The following is a 21,762-nucleotide window of genomic DNA, read 5'->3' as shown; positions in this document are numbered from 1 at the left end:
GCTTACAAGAAGAACTGTCCCTCTCAAGGCATCATCCATCCCAGCAACACTACTTATTATTAAACCTGTATAAATACAGCCAAGCTCTCCTTCCCAATATCCAGCTTCTTCCAGCCTCCTACGAAAACTGATATCCTAGATCCCCTATACAGCACCTTCTCATGACCCAGCCCAGCCTTGCAAGCTCCTGCAGACTCCTCTTCTTCTTCTTCATGGCCAAGAGAAGGAGAGCAAAACGCCAGGATCATTTTGAAGCCAGTCTTTTATTTTTCTTTCCTGGTATGGGTAGAGAAAGTCCTCTTCCCACTCAGCAGATGAAGACCACCTGAGGGCAGGTGCTGGGGATGCTCCTAACACGGGGCAGCAGTACTGACAGGGGTAAGCACACCCTCAGTTGTCCTCTTTACCCCAGCAACGGGATAACTTGCATTTTTCAGCCTGTCACAGCTGGCGCTGCACAGGCCTATATCCCTGCTAGTGTCTCAAAAGCCATCTTGAAAAGAGCCACGCACAGGGGTACACCCAAGTGGCAATGCACCGCTTCCATTAGGCAGGATTACACCTTAGCTGTGAACTGGGAGACGAGCATGGGCAGACAGATTTGTGCTGCCCAACAGTATGTCCTGTCACATACCCTGCAGGTGAAAACTCAACTCAACCTTCATTCCTGATGAATTTGGATTTTCACAAAGAGAAAGAGATGAAAAAAATGTGGCAGAAAAAGAAACACAAAGGGAATTAAAAAAAAAAGTGCAGTTGAGGAGTTCTTTTTTTAATTCATTGCAAAAACACTGACAAAATGCGCAGTGCATCATTACCGGACACTAATACAGACCGATCCTGTCTGAGGAGTTTGCAGTCTTCCTATAAATTAATACAGAATATAATCCCAAATCCAGTGCATTTGCTCATATATATTCATATGGACACTGCTGATCCACAGCTGGCTAAAATGAATGTGTTTTTACACAAATTAGGTTACCACTGATACAAACAGTTTTGATTCATACTAGAGAGCACAAACAGATGATCAACGCAATTGCCTTGGTTTAGCACTGTGCTTGTGAAAGTCACCACTTATCAGCTGGGCTGCAGTAATTGCTTCTAGTCTCTTACAATTAGAAAAAGCCACTAGCTTAAACTACCTTAAAGCACTGATTAGATTGTTTAGAAGAGCACATTTTACCTTACATTTGTAACCACCTAGGAACATGAGCGCTCTCCGGCATTGTGGCTCAACTAGTGGGTGCTACCTTGGAGAAAAGTAGATGAGCTGGATCTCTCGCAATCCTTTGCCCGTAGCAAGATTGAAAAAGATTTAGACTCAAAAAAATTCCACAGATGACAAACAAACAATAATAGCAACTACCTGCAAAATGAGCTGGTGAAATCAGCCTACTCCTTGTGCCAGTGTACCTTATTTACACAGTACAAAAACACTGAAATTTTGCACTGACTATACATATCCCAAGAAGCAGTGCAGCATTTTTATTAGAGAAATACCTTTTTTAAAATTCTGTAGAGTCCTTAAAGCCGAACTTTAGACATTGAGTCTGCAAAGACAGCTCCGTATGATCAGCTATGTGTAGACTTTCAAATGGTAAGTCCTCTGATTTATTTTGTTTTCTGACATAAAGAAGTACTTTTTGGCGTTCTGCAATATGTAGAACCTCTGAGCGATTACAAAAACCTGTTTGGGACACTTGCTGAGATCCACGTCACTGGAGGTTCACAAATACATTCATTCCTATTGCAGTACCAGGGTGCATAAACAGTTTTGATAAACATGAATACTAAGCATTTTTTCAAAAATCTTGTCTTCAAATCACATCACAAATCTTGTGGGCTTAGTTATTTGCTCCCTACTCTACAGTAAAAGTGCTGATAACCCAAAACATTTTCAAAAATTACAATCCAGACCACTAAATCCAAGACACTACATATGCTTGATGCCCCTTCAATTTACTTTCAATTTACTTTTAATTTTCAACCATAAGATCAAAACCTCCCATTTAAAAAGTAATCAGTTGAATCACAAAGCTTTGTCTTAATATACTAAATGTGCAAGATCAGAGATAAAATTGTTGGCAACACTGCTAATGTAACTCTGCAGCAACTTCCCTGAAATAATCAGAATTAGGTACTCAGGCTTTATTTAGACACATGACAAAGGGCGGTATTACTGTTGCGCTCTGAGGGCACAGTCCCAGGGTAGAACTGTGAGTACTGAAATTGTTACGGTATGGTATAGCGATACCTGAACTGACTTCATGCTACCTGACTTAGCCCCAACTGGTGTACTCTCAGGTTCTCTTTTGTTTTAAAGGTCCCAGTTGGTCCAGGGCCTGAGTTCAGCACGTGCTGTATCCACGGGTGGCAGGAAAGAACATGTTACAAAGGCATATAGAAATGATCAACAAATGGGTAAATCAAATACTTCTTTCCAGATTTTTAGTACCTGTCTGTGGGTTGCTCCAGTGGACAACCACAAATCATTTTTAAGTAGAACGGACATTAAATTCATAATAGATTTCATCCATAGATTTCATGGAGTGGTATGAATTTGGTCCACAGAGTTTACTTTTCTTACCTCCAATAGCCCAGACTCTCCTTTGCTTGTGGTTTTTTCCTGTGACACTTGCATGACATTTTTGCACCAGCCTCTGGAGCCCACCCAGGACGAATGCCAGCTGCAGAGCCAGCAGGCAGCTCTGGTGTCTGCCCTCCTTGTCCAACTATGCAACCCCCAACAAGCCCAACCAACTAAAACCAGCCATTCCTTCACCCTGCCTGCACCCTCCATGGGGTTCCTTACACCCAGAATTGGTGTGCAATCGTTAGTCTTCCAGTACTTTGGTGCTACCTCTACAGCCTAGCTTCTGCAAAGAGGAGGAGACCTTCCATCCCTGGCTGTGCACCCGCGGGCAGCTCCAGCACCCCGCCGCTATGTAGACCCCGCACCACCCCGCAAAGCCTCTGAGTGTCAGGGGAAATGCAGAGCTCTCAAGAACACTTCTTGCATACTGCAAAAAGGTAATTAGTGACTTCAGAAGCAGAGGCAAATAACCGTGGTATTGTACAGTTAAATGGCCAGCCCTGGAAGAATTTTTTTTTGTGAAAATCAATAGAAGGTGATAGATCAATAGAAGTTTTCTGTATAAAAACATTTTCTCCTGAAACAGCGAGTTTAGCATTATTCAAACAAATTCTTCTATTATTTAAAGATGTATCTTTATTCCTGTTGAACACTACTGTTTCGTGCCATGTAAAGCCAGAGGACTTTTCTCTAAGGAATCAGTTCTTTTCTCTGAGGACAATGAATTGTTTTCCAATATTGCAAGTTTCATATTAAAGCCCTCAAGTAGCAGCAACTGCTTCAGGCAGGCGCCAGCGCTGTTTTACCTGGGGGGAAACCCCCTTCCACGGCAGCCCTGCCTCTCTGAGAGGAGGCTAGGCTGTTAAAATCAAGCAGCTGCGGTGAAGCCAAATCATGGCTTCAGGAAAAGGGACGCTATGTCAGGGCTTTACTGCTGTTATAAATCTTTGCAGTTAAGAAAAATCCAACTTCTGAGCACTGAAATGATCCTTCCTCGGAGCTGTGCTGGAGGCAGCCCGGGAGCTGACAGGAGGACAGTGGCTCCAACCTTACCGGGTGAAATGTGCCCCAGTGCAGAAAGCCCCTGAAACACCCCCCATGTTAACAAGACCTAAGTTGGAGGCTTGAGCGCTATACAAACCCTTACATGGGGCACCTCTGCCCCGGACGCATCTTTCTTTCCTGGAGCTGAAGTTAATGGGAGCCAGTAAATGCCCAGCTGATTCCAGCAGTTGTGATTCTGCTGAATAAAACAAAGTTTAAATGACCTTGTGCAGACATTAGTGGTAATGCAGCTGGGAGACAAGGACTGCATGGGGACTAGCCAGAAGGCTGGGATCTGGACACCACAGATCATCCAGCTCTGTGCTACTGGCTGCCACAGTGCTTAAAATAATTGTAGTTCTCTGGAGAGAGTATATAGATAAATTCTGTCCTGTGTTAATGCACTGTCATATAGAGTTGTTTACAGGCAGTACTTAGTAAAGTACTTAAGCATGTATTTAAACACACTGCTGAACATCAGTGTGATTAATACTTTGCTGAATTAGAGATATGATACGAATAAATTTTTCTGCTGTTGTAATTTTTCATTATATACACTTATAAGCCGGTCATAAGGATTTTCTTTCAGTTTTGCATCCAGCAAATTAGTTAATTTGGGAGTCAAATTCTGCCTTAGTTATGCCTGCACAATGCCTTTCACATGCATGAGGGCAGAAGACTGCTCCATGACCTTTAATTGGACTTCTTTTTTGTTAGTTTTTAATGATTCATCTAAGAAAAAAAAATCTGGTTCTTTCTTTCTGATCTGGCAGCTCTTTGACATTCCTTTCATGTCATTTCAATCAGAAAAGTATCTTTTACATATGGTATATATGTTTGTTAAGGCTGTGCACGTACAGCAGCCATAATTCTTGACCAGCAAGCAAGCAGCTGCTGGTGAGTACAGATTGGAGCCATACACTCTGTTCCTCTGCGTATAAAACTGGGGGGGAGGGACAGGAAGAGAAGAAACGTGGCTCTGACATCACTTATCATGGTAATTCTATTTAAATCTATTTTAATGATTTCTAATAACATAATTTGCCAAGCCTCCCCACCTGAAAGTGATGCAAGCGCATTTCTCTCTCACTTTTTCCTTTCCTGCTTAACCCAGGGAGGAGCATTTACCATCTCCTAGTTTCAAGTTTTGGAGTCAAAACTTTTTTTTTCCTCCTTTTTTTTTTTTCCTTTTTTTAAAAAAATCAGAACTCAAAGCATTGGCCTACCCGTATACATTAAGGTGCTGCTTATTGTCATCACTGCAAAACAGTCATTCCACTTGCATCTATTTCATTTTTACTCACAAGGAAACAAGTGTAATTTAATAGTTGTAGCTGTAGCCATCTCAGAGTTGAAGACTTTTTTCTCCCTAAATTAAAGCTAAATCATGTGCATTAAATACATTATCTACTTGTAATAAAATGTGAAATTTAAAAATGATTCAGTCACAGATAATTTGTTACTGAAAACGACAGGCTCGCATCAGCCACTGGAAGCTATAGGTGTTTGCTGAGCTCAGTGAGCGTCCGGGTAGGCTCAACCAGCTTCACAGATACCAGACGTTCACACGGTGGAAAAGATCCTAATTCCCTTTTGCTGTCCCTCTCACCACCTCCCAAGAAGCCTGAGTGGGGGTTTCTCGTGCCAAATGGCCGGGGTGCCGGGCTCGCTCCCATGCCTCAGCCCTCACAGGCGGTTCACACAGATGTAGGTTAGCTCAGGGCACCTCAGCTGGAAACCAGCCGCCCCCTCCGTGCCAAAAATACAGCCCGGCTTATTTCACACACTGCTGCCCGCCGGCGCTACGGCCAAGACCACCCCATGTCGGGCTTTTACCACTCGCCCCAGTCTACCGACACCACCTGCTTAGGCCTCGCACCCTCAAACACTCTTGTGATGTGACTTACTGCATTCGATGATGTGACTTACTGCATTCGACACCCTGCCTTGGTGTCCTGTTATCAAGAGACTGCTCCGGGAGACTGTGACAGCACCTCCCACCCCTTCGTGCACATTAACTTGTCGTAACTCACAAGAGCAATAGGAGTCTTAGGGCAGCACTGGAGGAGACCCAGGTGGAGGACCGGAGGCATCCTGCACCACGTGCACAGGGTGGGCGTGAGCCCCCCAGCAGCAGAGCTGCAAAATGAGCAGGGAGTTCCAGGTCCCAAGCCAAGGCCTCCACGGAGCCAGCACAGTGACTCTCCAGGGCAGCTCTCAGGGGGCTCAAAGTCACCCGTTTTTTTTACTGCTGGGGGTGATCTATTCACAAGCAGAGGGGGCACAGTCATGGGGCAAGGTAGGGTAGCTCATACTAGAACTGCCTTCGTTGCTCCTGCCTGGCAAATACTAGAGGACATCACTTGTCCAGACTGACGGGAAGGCATATGTTAAAGCAATTAATTCATTTGCCCTAAAAGATTGAGGCCAGGCCAGGATTTGTACCTTTCCTAGTGCTCAGTCTGATCTTAAGCAATGGGATTTCCACCATTTCCCATGGGAGATTATTCCACAACCTAATAGATCTCAATGTCAGGAAGTTTTTTCCTGATATTCAGCCATAATTCATATCCATGAATTATGAGCTACTGTCGACATCACACCCATTGAGGCATTCCTAGAGCCTGCTTCATTTAAAATTATATGCTCTAGTTATGCAGGGTTTCTGTGTACTAGGGCAAAATGCTTTTTCTGCAGGTTAATTCATTATTATTCAATTTGTTAACACTTTTTTTCTCGGTGTGAACAGTCATTCTGCAGTTGCATACCCTATAGTAGCACAATCCCCATTTGGGAGTAGGATCACAATATATAAATACGACAAAACAACATACCAAAACCCATCCCTGTAAAGACATATTAGTCTGCTCCTGCAGATACTTACTCCAGCATTCAGTTAAATGAAAGCAGTAGCTCATACAACACCTGGTATGAGACAGAAAGCTTAGAAAAAAACCCTCTCAAGTCTGTAATAAATTTTATTTCTGTCTTAAACAGAGGGAAGATACAGGAGTAGGGGGGCAGGTAGGGAAGGGGGAAAGGATGGGGAAGGAAAGGGAGAAAGGAGCTTAATCAAGCTGTGAGAAAATAGAGGAGAATTGAAAAGAGAACAACTTCCTACAAACAATGAGCACAACACAATAAGGACATACAACAGCAAATAAAGTTGAGGATGCAAAATGTGCACCCCTTGCCATTAATAGCACTTACAAAACTGAGAAAGCTAAGGCAGGCTTCTGAAATCTGTACTGCAAATAATTGTGTATAAAACACTTCTTGGAAGGAATCTGCCTTTTGTTTTAGGAACGTTTGAGAGAAGAAAATTTATAAACCATGTATCAATTTCTCAAAATGTCTGAGGATTTCGATGAGAATTTTTTATGATTACATTTTGCCCAGCTAGCGGTGCTTTGCTGTCCTGTTTGCAACCCATTTGTACATAAATAAAACATCACATTGGATACTGAAAAAAGGGAATGCTTTCTAAAGTAAGCAACTAGAAACACACCAGAGTTCATTCTCATCTCCATACATGCCTAGCTCCCATTATCCCAGAGCAGCTAGATAAGAATAAACACATAAATTTTACCTGAAATTATCTAAGAAACAGAAAGCCACGTTTGCAGCGAGCACTAAATTCACACAATGCCACATAATTTCGCGTGGAAGTTATTCCAGATGGCTGATTTTTTAGAGACAGTGGCGAAATAATATTAAGGGACCTACACAAACAGATCTGGTGAGAACATTTTTGACAATATTTCCTTTCACTAGAAATTATGCAACTTTACTGAAATCTACATCTAGCCAGGTGAGACACTTGCTTTGGACAGAAGACAGGACAACGCAGCTCCCAGTTCCTGCTGCACCAGGATATGTGTGTTCACAGCAGACACACGATGCTCATAGGCTGACGTGACTCGAAACGTTGCAGATCCTTTAGGACTGCGTTAAGCCCGAGTATCTATGATCTGTTGCTCACTGGGGTTTACCGTTGAAGTCATAGCAACTTGTTATTTGTAGCTACGCAGTTTCTGGTTTGCAGTTAGCCTTGCAAGACCAGACAAAACTGTCTCTGGTGGCACTGTGAAATACCCGTTGGGACACACACAAGGGATTCGTAAGTTTAAAAATTGTACTCTGACTGGAGCAAAGCAGAGACTTGAACCTCAACTGCCTGCCTCTTCCCCACCCCACAAGAGTTGCTGAGATGAGAAAGGACGTTCTGATACAACACTGGTTTTGCAAAAACATTTGAAGGAATTTGGTTTCATTTTGCCTTTGAACAAAGCTGTAGAAGTTGCTGCAAAATGGAATGGTCATCCTCAAGCCATCTGTAAAGAAGTGCAACTCAAGTTGAAAGATGAGGTAGAAAAAGGTTAAGTTCTGTGATCCAGGAGGAAGGTTTTGAGTCAAAGGTTTTGATGTACTTGCAAGGATATAGCAGTGAGTGGCATCTCCAGGAATCATCAGCTTTCTTTGTAAGATGTCTCCGCAGAAGGCTGACATCAGCATCTGCTGTGGAAATGGCACAGACATTGGATAATTCACCTATCTCACACCTGCACCTGCCACCTTCTTACTTGGGGCCACCCACGGCTCAGCTCTGCACTGTCTCGGTCCCTTGCCTAAGGATGTCTTGGAATGGGGCTGTGCCTTGTTCCCTTGTCCCACTCAGGTTTTCCACCACAAAAGGTCCTGGCTGAGCAGAGGCAAGGAACAGGACATTTGGGTAACACTTCTGGACCTCACCTGAAAGTAACTGTTTGCTGGTGGAGTTTCTGAGGACAAAGGTGAGTAGATTCAGGCATCTTTGTATATGCGGAAGAAAATGAACAGCCTGGTTTCCAGAGAGGTGGGTGTTCACAAGTCCATAACAAAAGGCAGAAAGTAGCCAAGAGAAGCTGAAAGACTACTGAGGGCTTTAGCACAAACAGAATGCAGTGACAAGACTGGCCGTTTCAAAGACACAGCATAGCAAGATATAAAGGGATTGGGAATACAGGAAGAGAAAGCTATCCAGAATCTACAATACATCACACTTACAAGTAAGAGGGAAATATGCAGAACAATCTGCTTTATAAATAGGCAGAAAGTCTCAACCAAAATGGTAAAAAAAAAAAAAAGTAATTTACTTACACTAGCCCTTCATTCTCTGAGATGAAGTGAACAAGTTGCTTGATCAAACCAGGAACAGAGTACAGAGGTTATCACGAAAGATACACACAGTCAAGTAACACCTGTGTAAAAGCAGAAGCTAACAACATTGTAATCAAAAAGAAAAATGCACAGAAAGAGAGCTGACATTTCTTGAAAGTTATCTCAAATGGTAGTGCAGAAGAAAACAGTATTTAAGGCACAAATACAGCATTCATTGTGAGAACATGCTACATTTTCACTCATACTTAGAGCTCTGTCTTGCTCGTAGATACGCAGGCATGCAACATTAATGGCACTTGCATGGTTGAATTCCCATGCATCATCCTCAGAATGGGAGTTGTGTCATAACCTCTAGTATGTCACATGTAAAAAATACTCTTCACTGTATTTCTGTTTCTCACTTCTATATTCCCACTTCCCTATATGTGTAAAGCATGTGGCTTATTGGCAACGTGTCTGACCACATTGAATAAATCTCCTAAATCCAGGCTTAAAGTTGGACAGTCACACTGATCAGTCAACTTTCTGTGTATGAATCTCTCTTCTTTTGTGACTGTGTTTTCCTGGTTTTGAACCTTTTAAAAGGGGCTAAATATAAGAATGGAAAATATGGATGGAATTTATGTTTAAAATTAGCTTTTAATGCAATCAGTGTGTTTATTTAAGAAGGAAGATACATATGAGCATGTGCATACGTGTACATCTACTTGTACAACTTCTACATACATCTACCATATTTATGAAATCTGTCTAGTGGATAATATCAAGACTTCTGCCTTAGCAATATGCTAATGCTTGCTCAAGCTTTTCAATGCAGTGCTGAAACCATCCCCGACACAGCACTGAAGCAGTAGCTGCAGCATCCCTGACTGCTGGATAAATGGAGTAAGAGAGATGAAATTTATCAGGGCTGCCAAGAAGACTTCATCAAGACACATTTTTGATTAACATAAGTGTGCACTATTCTCACAAGTGACGAAAAAAGGAGGAAGAAATTTTAACGGGCATATGACAAGAGATTTAACCTGTCCATCTGACTCGACTCACTTTTTGCAAACACCACCTCTTTTATTCAGTTACCAATGAATTGGGGGTAAATTGAAGGAGGAAACCTTAGCTTCTAACACACTATCATTCTTCTAAAAAGTAAAAGCTCTACAGTGGATGAATTTATTTACTTAAAAGACATAACATTTCCAAAGGCACAATACGTGCTAGGCATCTAGTGGTACTTAAACTGACATTTATGCCTTTGAAAATTTCTCCCAAGAATCTCTGATGTGAGCATATAAATCATAGTGTCTGTCTTGTAAGCATCCAACTTGGAAAAGAGAAAACTGGATCAAGCACTCCAACACATGAAGGACCAAGAAACTCTTAGTGACTCCAAAGCTATTTCAGAAAAACAGAGGAACAGGACTTCTGTTATTAATTTGCCCAGGAAGGACAAAGTATCATTCTGTATAGGAAAGGCTGACACAACTGAGTGTCGCGGAATTGCCAAAGAAAACAGAAGAGAAAGAAATGCAACCTATTCCAGCAGAAACGATGTAGGCTGGGGAGTGGAATGACCCAGGTTCTCTGATGCTGACTATGATATGAAGCAAACCATTCAACCTTCCTTTTACTTGACTCCCCTACGGGTAAAATGCATAAATAATGATGCTGAAAGGGTTTCTAGAACCACCAAGTATGCCTAAGTGCTGGCTGACACTCCCAAGTGATGTTACTGAAGATGGAAGGCTGCTGTACAGAAGGCCATACTGTCACAGAACATATTCAAGGGAAATTTAAAAAGTCAGAATGACAGAAATAAAAAGATCTTGTATTCAGACCGGACTACCTGCAGTGGAGATTGCCTCATGTGAAAATGAAAGCACAGCCAACCTGGGGAAGGAAGGAGAAGGCGGACCGTCTTTATCAGAGCATTGAGGATGAAAAGGTTACCGGCTGCTTGTCATGATCAGCGAGTCAGAGGAAGACAAATAATCGACAACTCCTTGATATTGTGTGATTGCTGCTGGCATGAAGGAGAGAGATGAAGAAGGAAAACAAAGTGCCCGATTCATTGTTTGTCCTTACACATGGACCAAACACATAGACATAAATATACCTAGCAAAGGGCAGGAAAGTCAAGGTAACTAAAATAAGACTAAGGGATAACTAGGAAAAGAAGTAACCAGAAATGGGACACTGGTCATCCTGACTAAACTCTCCGGTCTGGTGACCTTCTGGACATTTCCCTGTCTTTCCTATCCAAATATATCGCCTGTATTATACTTTTCATTGGACAGTGACATTGGCTTTTACATTGGATTTAAATCCAAACCTAGTGCAATACCTAAGCATAAATGCATTATTGCCCATACATGTATTTGCCACTGTTTTGATGCTCATTGAATCCTCTCCGTGGTTTACGCAGATGATGTGGTTAGCTCGGGAGGTTAAGGAATGTTACAATTAGCATCTTACTGAAAAACAAAGTACCGATACGAAAGAAAGATCTGCTGCAGCTGCAGCTTCACATGGATGGAACGTGCCATGTAAGAGTTCAGTAACGTTTCCAATATTTTACCCTTTTGTGCTTTAGAGAAAAAGGAATTTTGCATTGAAAGGAGGATTCACTGTATACCTAGAAATCTGTAAGACACAATTTCTCTCCTACTCATCGCTTCTAATCAGACAGATGGATACATTGCTATGGAAAAAATAAAAAAAAAAACTAAAACAATGACTGCATCATTTTTATTTATTTCTTGCATTCTCTGTTCACGTAGCAAGAAATTTAATTCCAGTTGGATCAGTCTCTTGTGATATTTTTTTCTTTCATTTAATATATTTTTTAAATGCTTAGAGGCATTATGACAGAAAACCATGTATTTTTTGCCCTGGATTATACCCATCATCCTTACCATTACGATGAGACAAAAGCATTAAAGTAAAATTAATCATGTCAAAAGATTTTAGCAAAAAACAAAGGAGACCATGCATAAAGCATCGCTTTGACTAGTGTGAAGTCACGCTCTGATTAAAAACATATAATGAAAGTGAAAGTAATACATCATTGCCTTAGCAGTAGGGTTTTTGGGAGAGCTATGCAATTCTGAACACAAAAAATCTTTATAGGCTCTGGATTTTGAAACTTGCAATTATTACAGAATAATTCTAACAAACAAAACATTGTTTCACTTCCTTAAAGTTTAATTAATCTTAAATGTTGCAGTTATAACAACCAACCGAAGGAATTCTAGGATTAAACAAGGACTCCTGGCAGGACCGTAGCTGGTAATTAAACCCGAAGCAGCAGTGGCTGGTTCTGAGCAGTGAGGCATGAGGTGGTGACACACAGACCCCCCCACTGCCCCACGTCCAGTAAGCAGTTATGAGGACTGTGAAATATCATGGCACAGTGAAACCCCACTAATAGAGCAGAACTTTTGCTGTTACTAAGGACTGTCAAACACCCATCAGCCGTTCAGTTTGTGTCACTGGCAGCGGTAGCCTGTTGCTGCCATGTGACATAGGTAGCACCCAGTTAAATGCACTGGTGTTTGTGCACGTGTAGGCAAGCCTGAAAAGAAACCACGCAGTGAAGATCTGTTCACTGTGCTTTGCCATAGTCTACAAAAGCCTCCACTTTGCTCAGGCACAACTGTGCAATAAGTAGTGTTTCAAATTAAACAGCAATGTGCACATTATGAATCTCAGATTAGGGCTGTGCCCACATCAAGTAAAATTAGGTGGCAAAAAATGTTTGTAAAATGCCACTTACTTTCTCATTTTTCTTCTTTATCCTGTCTCTATTCTTTGTTGCCAACATAGAAAAAATAACTCTCTGAGAAATACCAGACAGGAAAAACACACAGTAATACTAGACTGTGAAAAATCTACCGATCCCTTGAGCCATAGCATTCTTGCCTATAGATGATGACATTAAAAAATTGGAAATGGGTGCATGCTTCCCCTCCTCTTCTGGATCTGTGAACAAGGCAAGTTGTTTTCCTGATACCTGTAGAATGACTCCCATTAGTACCGATGCATTTGGTGCTTTGGCTAGCCAGGCAGAGAGAGGTGGGCAGTATCCCCTGCCAATAGATGTAGTCTTGTCACAGGAACAAAATGAGATTGCTACTCTGCTGAGCTGTCATACTCGATAGCTTGCGCTGTTCCACCTGCAACTGTCTTCATAGCTCCAACTCCAGCGCCACAGCTTGCATGGAGCCAGTAGTTTCTGATGGTTGATCTCCTCCTGTTCCTTACGCATCGCACAAGGCAGGACGCAGAGCCCTAAGCAACCGAGTAGTTGCAACAGTCACTCTCCACGCTGAGAAGGAAAAAGGCAACAGGCAAACAGCTCCCTCTGAAACGGGTTTGCAGGCCCTGCTGAGTAACTTCCAGGGCTCCTCTCAGTGGAGGGTGACAAGAGGAGATTCAGTCTCCTCTCATCCGTCTCCTCCTCAATGGCCCTGCCACTGCACCCAGGACTAAGTGTTTGCAAGCTTCTTTCCCACCTTCCCTACCCCCAAATGCCACTGGCACAGAGAGCAGAAAACGAGTAATGTAAGATGGGTTTGGAGGAGGGAAAGGGGAATTTCTGCGCACATTTACATTGTGTCAGTAAGCCCCTAAAGCCTGGCTTTTTGTTGGTGCATGGGGGAGTGTACTGGAGGGCAGAAGGTTAAAGAAAAGACTTTGTAAACGTTTGCTAGTACAGGAAGAAATCAAATACACCTAAGGCAACAGTAAGATAGAACACCCTAAAATACCAGACAACAAGGACTAAGATTCTTCCCATCACAGAACCTTATGAGCAGGACCCGGCTTTTGCTTTGTCCCTGTTCACTAGAGAGCAAACTCCTCATTTGCACTGATGAGTTGGAGGCGAACTGCAACCTCAGGACTGACAGCACCGTCCAAACAAGTGAAAAAGAAACAGAAAAAAAATCTTCCTCCTTCGCCGCTGATTGTACATCTCTGATAAGAATAAACAGACCAATTATTTTCCAAAACTGTGGACTGGGAGAGAGGTAAAAGGGTAAAGGAAGGAAACAAATGTACTTCTTCCTAAATTGCAAAAAGCACATGGAAAAATAAAGATAAAACAATGTCCTTAAATTCCCACACACCGTAAATGTCATAGTACGTTGATACAACACCATGACTGCACTGAACTATCACCACACTATAATGTGATTAGTTTGTCATCTTCCCTAAAACTGCTCAGTCACAGTTCTTCAAGTCCCTGCACTCCTATGCTGTATAGTCCTTCAATGTTTTATGGAAAGGACAGGACAAAAGTTCTACTCCAACTTGCCTCCACTTCCCATCCTCTCTTATATTAAGTTAGAAAATAAAGCAGGGGATACTTGAAACTCTTATTTCAACTTCTTTTTAAAAATAATTATTGCTACCATTTGGTGAGTAGCAATAATACCCTCTAAGAAATCATGCTTGTTAACATTTAGTCTTTTTCAGTGTGAAAAGATATACTCCAACAGTAGTCCAGGCCAAGAAGGCATCCTTTTCTAGCAGTTTTTGTAAGAAGAGGATTACTCATGTCATGAGAGGGCTGGGTATTTGACAGCCACTGTCTCAGCCGACATTGAGACAGATTCTGGGACCTTCAGGACTTCCAGTGCTGAGCACCAAGTGCTTGAACATGAGCGAGCTAAGACTGTAGCAGATGCATTATCTTTTAATCACAGCACAGAAGGTTACATGCATTAACCAGAATGGAAAGAGAATTTTTGTTTACTATTTGTTACTACTTGTTAGACGTAACACAGAAAAGACTACATTCTTTTCATAAAATTACATAAAATTATTCAGAAACACCTCTCAACACCACCACAGATGGTGGTGTTATTCAAATGCTAGCGATGGATGGATTTTTAACCAGAGCATTTAGGTATCATGCCTCTGGGTCCAGTATCCCACAGTCTTGGAGACAGCATCACAATGTAAGTAACCAAGAACTGAATAAATTTCATTCTTACAAAATCTGACACATCTACAGATAGGTAAGATTCAGACTAAAGTTTTTTAATTAGTGGAGAGTTCAGATCTTGAAGCAAGAGATCCATTTCTCCTGCCTTTCCTGGTGAGCCACTGGATTAGATTAGACACAACAAATTCAAAAAACCTGAACACTTCTGCCTTACGTAATATCATTGATTTTTCACTGACTTACCATCTTCAGAATTTTCTTAGAAGTAGCGTACAGAGGTGAGTATCTTATCTCATTATTCTGAAAAATGTGAAGCATAGTATCTTCCCTAGTACAGACGCTGTAGACTTTTCTAACGTACAGTTCATACGACCTTTTGTAATTGCCATTCCTACACAATACCCCCAACTATTAGTCCAGGGCATCTATACCTAAGCAGTCTTTACATGGCAGCACTTGGAGAAAGGCTCCTAAATTTTCCATGGGAGAAAGCAATTTGCAAAGGCATCATTTCAAGTCCTGCATCATAGCAGTCTTTTGAATTCTTTTTCATCTTAACCTGTGCATATAATATTAATGTGGATGTATCCCATTAAAGTGCTACGGATAAGGGATGAAGAACAGAATTCTGTAAAATGTATTTTACTGGGGAAAAAGAGCAGGTCTATTAGGAAATCCAGGTTTTACCAGTTGTCCAGTTTTAGAAGTATGGCTTTGATTTATGGATCAAAATTGCTCATTTATTATTTTATCTATACTGCTTTGGGCAATTTTGACAGTTAAAATTTAGTTTTATTGACCAATGCAGCCAGTTTAGCCACAAGGGGACTAATGCACACACAGCCTGCTGCACTCAAGAAGCTATGATTTGATTCCATGACCAAGTCAGACTGGGAATCGCAACCAACATAACAATAAGTTCCAAATCTCGATGCTCGAGGCAAAATACTTACTCTAAAACACAATCAACCTTTAAAAGAAGGTGGGAAAGAATTTTGTGATAGGAGCCTCCGTGCACTGTTTATTGTAGCTGATATATTCCACCAATGCTTCTGTCAGCAATGGACGCAGAGCAGTACAGAGGAAACCTTTCTTTAATGATTGTGGACAACAGATAAAGCTGGAAGAAGGAAATGAAAATGCAAAAGAGAATCAAAGGTGTGCTCTAGTACTATGGCTTACCAGGGATCTGACTCCGAGAAAACGGTCTCAAACATTGCCTTTTTTTTTCCCTAAACCAGATTTTATTCATATGTACATAAATATGCATGTATTCATGTTGCAGCATGAAAGACTTACAAGTTTACTTAAAAAACTTACTGGAATGATTTTAAGCCAATGTTAATTTAGGCCTATCCTATTATAAAATTAGCATCTTCTGCAATCTCAATTTATTGCTCCATTGTGAAGCCCCTTGTGATACATAAACAAATCTCTGAAGAGAAACAAATCAATAAAGTGTCTAATTTGATTAACCATGTTTTTAAATTCATCAAGACAACTGTACAAAAACGAACCACTTACTTGTCAGTATTTTCCACGTCTTCTTTTCATCATCATAATACTGAACCAAATTGCTGGGTAGCCGGTCAGGTCCGGGAGGCAATCCTCCAACCAATAACAGCATTTTCTTATTGGAACGAATTCTTCACCCAAAACAAGAGGAAAGATGAACAACCACATTACTGAGGAGTATTTTTAGTGGCAACAAAATCATAACCATCAAAAGAATGTTCACTGCTTGCAGTTTTCTATTTCATTTTTTGTGTTTCTTTCCCCAATCATGTCTCAACAATTTTTTGAACCAAGCAGAAAAATGATCAGAAAAGCTGCATATCTCTCTACTCATGGAATAATAAGCTTCCTTTATGCAATTTGTTAGAGGTTCATTCTAGAACGACCTTTTTCTTATATTATCCCTTTAAATCATCACTCTTTACAGCTGAATACACATGAAATGCTCTGGAGTTGTACTAAGGTTAAGCATTAAAGTTGCATGTCAAAAATCGTATTAGTCAAAATCATTATTATAAGCCATTCTACACTCAAAGAACCTTGAAAAAATTAAGGTTATGCAGAGAGTTTGTGAGCCAACTCTTTAATCACACACTGAACTTCAGATATATAGTTTAGTACAATTAGCAGCACTGGGCTAATGGTTATGGGTTAAATGCTACTTACAAGCACTTTTGTTTGTTTAATTTAGTCCAGACTCTTGCTTCTACTCTCCCCCCCGGCTCCCCCCCTTCTCTTTGCTCTCCCCCTGTGCACCACTGGCTATAGCAACACCAATTGGTAAAAATGAGACTGTGATGTTGTTGTGAGCCTCCCCAGAGTGGAGCCCTGCCAATGCTTGCCACTGATCCAGCGGCATGAACCTGCTCAACTGTGCAAAGTCACTCTAATTCCCTCCCTCTGTTTTTCTACCTTCTCCCCCAGGGGGCAACCACTGAAAGGAGTGACTACCCACCCATCAAGAGCTGGCAATTCGCTGCTATTAACCGTGACCGTGATTCCCAATCTGCCTGGCAGTTCTTAAGAACAGGACTGCAATGTCTCATATGCAGTAAAAGCGGTTATCTGCACCCTGGCCTCCAACGCTCCACCTGATGAACGTACGATTTCTTTGCAGCATTAAGGGATTTAGCACAATTGTAAGTGAAAAGGGGAGGGGAGGCCCAGACCCCCAGATGAGCCCTGATGCTTTAATAGTCACTTCGCCTATAATTGAACTTTCATCAGTTATACTAAGCTTGGGTGCGATAACACTGAAATAAAGGTCTACGCTCGAAATGTTCCCGTGAAGTAGGAAGGTGACATAGCCTGGAAATAATGCATCGACACAAATGAATATGCAGGGGTACCATGCATTGGATGGAAAGCACCCTTGCCAAACACCAACATGTTTCCAAGCACGACAACATCACTGTAGCAATCTGTGTGTCAGTCTGCAGCAAAGACTCCTGACCAAGAAAGGTACAGAATGCCAAGAACCAAAGCCCACCACCACGACTGCACTCCGCGGGGGCAAACCGCCGCCCAGGAGCTCCAATCCCAGCAGTGCACTCTGGCAGCGGGTGCTTCACCGAGGCACACCAGTGGCTTAGCTCCAACTATTACCTAGACCGTGCTGGGGACCCACCAATTTACATTCGTACCAGGACTGCATCCTCTCTTCGTAAGACTGGGCAAAATGAACTAGGTTGTGCTGGAGACACGCACTACCCAGAAGGAACCTCCTTCAGGAAGGGGGCACGCAGCTGAAGGCTCGATCCACACGATGCTCAGGAATAAAACCTTTCAAATGGCTACCCAAAAGACAACTACAGACTGCAGATACATCTATCACAAGGATGGCCAGGGAATTATCTGGCAGGTGGCCTTGTTTGTTTTTAAATGGATTTAGGGCTCAGGGAAGGTCCTGAATTGACAGCGGAGGGAATGAAACCCTCCCTGCAGGGGCAGGAGTTACAGCGCAGGGGCAGTGACACTGCAATGTTCTCCCACGCTGTCCTAGCCCCCTGCTTCGCTCCTGACTTGGGGGGAGCCCCTGCGGTACTTCAGTCTTTCTGACAAGCCAGCCTTTGACCTCTGCACTGAACCTGCTACGTACTGTCAAATGATGACTGTTACCTGCCCACCAGACTGTATCTGTGTAGGATATCAGGAAGCGTCTCATGATCACTGTCGGCACCGACTCCACTCAGCGAGACCAAGCTCTGGGGAAAGCTTTCATAAGCATCGCCAGCATCTTGAAACATTCAATGTCCCCGGTGAAGTTTTTAATGAGAGAACATTTGATAAAAACTATGCAACCCAGGAGTACGATAAGCTATTTTTGGTATGACTTAGGGATGACTGCACACGTAACAAGTGGCAGAGCAAACCAGAGCCATAAGTCAGTTATGCATGGCCATCCCTAACGATAGAGAATAAATTGTTTATTCCAACCCTCTTGTGTTGTATGTTATATCACAATCAACTCCCTGTGTATTGCAAAATTCAGAATGCCCTTGCAAGGTTTACTTGATAAAGGAGTTTATTTTGATTTTCATCTTTCATCTGTAAAACTCCCTTCTAACTCCAAAGCACTGTGAAAAACCAATGAATGGCCAAGGCTCAATAGTTAAGGTGAAGAATGAAATGTCAGATGTAACTCTGAGTTTCCAGACTTTGGCAGCTGCAACTATCCTTAACATTACTTTTTCAGCTAAACAATCTGAGAAGCTACTGCTTCTTGAGAAGGAGCAGCACTGCTATATGGGAATGTTTAAAAAATATTTAGTATTTTTACATGTTTAAAATGGGAAGTAGCATGAACAGAAGCCCTTAATAAAAGTTTAATAAGAACTTAATAGCCAGCACAGTCTCTACCAAAAGCACAGGGTACTCTCACATGGCAAAGAAGAGATGGGTTCTTTTACTCCAAGTATCTAATTTATCTATATTGAGAGCTCTTCCAGTGAACCAAGTAAAGATAATACAGTGACTAAAGATATGCATGTTTTAAACTGATGTGTTTTCTTGGAGCCAATTCTGCTTTTTAAGTTTTCGTGTGAATTGCTACATTTTACATTTTGAAAAAAAAATCTTCTTTATTACATTGTATTTGTGTTTCATATTGCACTGAGCAGTACTGTTAAAATCTTAAAATACATTCTAAAATATGAAAGACATGGAAATGATCACTGCTTATATGCAGAAGACTTTTCCAAATATTAATAAAAACGTAATTCAGTGAAACACTACAATGAAGGCTGGATTTAAAAATATGTGTAATACCTTAGCAAGATAAAGTTTCTCCCTTTCTTGCATTATTGCATGTTTGCTATTTGGATAACTCAAGATTACCATGTGAAACGCTCTGCATTATATCTGAAACACTCTCTTTTCATAGTCCTTATTTCACAGTGTAATATACTATTCAGTTACATACTATGGTTCACAGTGTCCCCAGCAAGGCTATTATGATCATCTTGTGTTCAATTAACAGTAGTGGGTCCTGGTCAGGGAATGCTAAAATAATGTTAACCGTGACCAGGCAGGCTGATGTCATGGCAAAAAGCTGAGATAAACTTATCCATATCTTATCCCAAAAGCATTTCTTACACCTAGAATCCAAAACTCTAGTTCTCATTGATGAACATACACGTGTTGCTATTATTCTGCACACACTTAGCAGTTTCTGTTCTGCAAAGGTTTTAAAACACTTAATTCTCCCTAATTAAGTTCCTGGGTACCCCATGTGCTGTGAAATTTATTTTGTCTACTTACAAGGCTGGAAACCAAAGTATATTTTAAAGTCAACATTTTCAAACTTGTAGCGTTTCCTTCAGGCACACCAACCTAGGAATTTGAGAACCGTATAAGTGGCTTCGTTTTCAGAGATGTTGAACACCCATCAACATACCTAAACCCTACTAACTTCAAAGGTAGCAGCAGACGTGCATCAGCTCTAAAAACTCCGGTCACTAGTCCATAGTCTAAACTAACCATGAATACACAGGGCAAAATGCTGAGCTCAAGAGAGTTTATCAACTCAGAAGGCATCAGTAGAAAAGACAGTAACAGACCTCAATACTCCTGACAACCACTCCCACCCAAAGCTCTTTTGGAACCTTGATAGCCTCATGTTAATGGAAAACGCATGAATGGTAAATACTCTTCTTGTACATTGTTTTTCTTTATTAGCATATCCATCAATCTTGCACTGATGGGTTTTCCTTATCTGGGCAGTTAGTAGAAGTTCATTCTACCAAGGCTGGCAAGAAAACAAGAGCCAACAACAACAGGTTTGCTCCAGACTCTTCCAGTTTTTAAACAATGCAGTAAGACTCCCGTCTCTGCATTACCGAATGCAAAGAAATGGAAAGAATACAACGATGAAGAGTCAATCCTGTGGTTCTTAATGCATTTAGTGTAGCATTACACATCAGAAAGAAAACTGCATCTTAGACATACAGGTGATCATGCTAATCCATGAAAAAACAAACAAACAAAGACTATCCAGCTATGCTTTCCTCTTAACTCAGGGCTATAATAAACCCAAAAACCTGGATCATTCATTCTCTTTTAATATAGGCTATCACCATGGCTTTGAGTATGGAGCGAGGCAGGTGGCTCTTCAGACCAGGGACCTCACAGACGTGGGATGCCTCGCTCCTCCTTGAGTGCTGACCTTAAACGCAGCAGAGCCAAATTGAACTTCAGGTATTTGCTCACTGAACTCAGGCACAAATAAGAACAGCCAGAAGACCAGCCCACATCCAGCAAGAGCAGGTGAATGGGTGGTGAATTTTACTTACATCCACAAATCAAAGGATTTGAGAAACTGGAGGCCAACACATAGTGATACTGTCAAAACAAGAAGTAGCAAGAATCTCAGAAAAAGTGGCTGTATTAACCTGCAGCAGAAACAAAGTATTGCAGTGAGGTTTAGATACCAACCTCAAAGTAACAGACAAAGAGATAAATCATAGAATAATAGAATAGTTTGGGTTGGAAGGGACCTCTAAAGGTCAGCTAGTCCAACCCCCCTGCAATGAGCAGGGACATCTTCAACTAGATCAGGTTGCTCAGAGCCCCGTCCAGCCTGACCTTGAATGTTTCCAGGGATGGGGCATCCACCACCTCTCTGGGCAACCTGTGCCAGTGTTTCACCACCCTCAGTGTAAAACATTTCTTCCTTAGATCTAGTCTAAATCTACCCCCCTTTAGTTTAAAGCCATTCCCCCTTGTCGTGTCATAACAGGCCCTGCTAAAAAGTTTGCCGCCATCTTTTTTCTAAGCCCCCTTTAAGCACTGATAGGCTGCAATAAGGTCTCCCCGAAGCCTTCTCTTCTCCAGGCTGAACAACCCCAACTCTCTCAGCCTTTCTTCACAGGAGAGGTGTTCCATCCCCCTGATCATTTTTGTGTCCCTCTTCTGGACCGGCTCCAACAGGTCCATGTCTTTCTTATGCTGAGGGCTCCAGAGCTGGACGCAGTACTCCAGGTGGGGTCTCACCAGAGCAGAG

The 21,762-nt window shown here is 41.8% G+C and overlaps 1 protein-coding gene across 1 annotated transcript in view; it reads right to left on the bottom strand.

The window, feature by feature from the left end:
- Positions 1–21,762, bottom strand: part of KLHL14 (kelch-like family member 14) — a gene marked incomplete at its 5' end in the record, with an annotated part of 64,360 nt that overhangs the window by 30,310 nt on the left and 12,288 nt on the right. The window contains 1 exon segment of the mRNA XM_009331472.1: positions 16,272–16,393. Within this exon segment, the coding sequence (XP_009329747.1) occupies positions 16,272–16,393 (122 nt within the window).

This window comes from Pygoscelis adeliae, unplaced genomic scaffold, assembly GCF_000699105.1.
Source record: "Pygoscelis adeliae isolate BGI_AS28 unplaced genomic scaffold, ASM69910v1 Scaffold108, whole genome shotgun sequence".
Taxonomy (NCBI): Eukaryota; Metazoa; Chordata; class Aves; order Sphenisciformes; family Spheniscidae; genus Pygoscelis; species Pygoscelis adeliae.
This window is presented reverse-complemented; position numbering and strand designations above follow the sequence as displayed.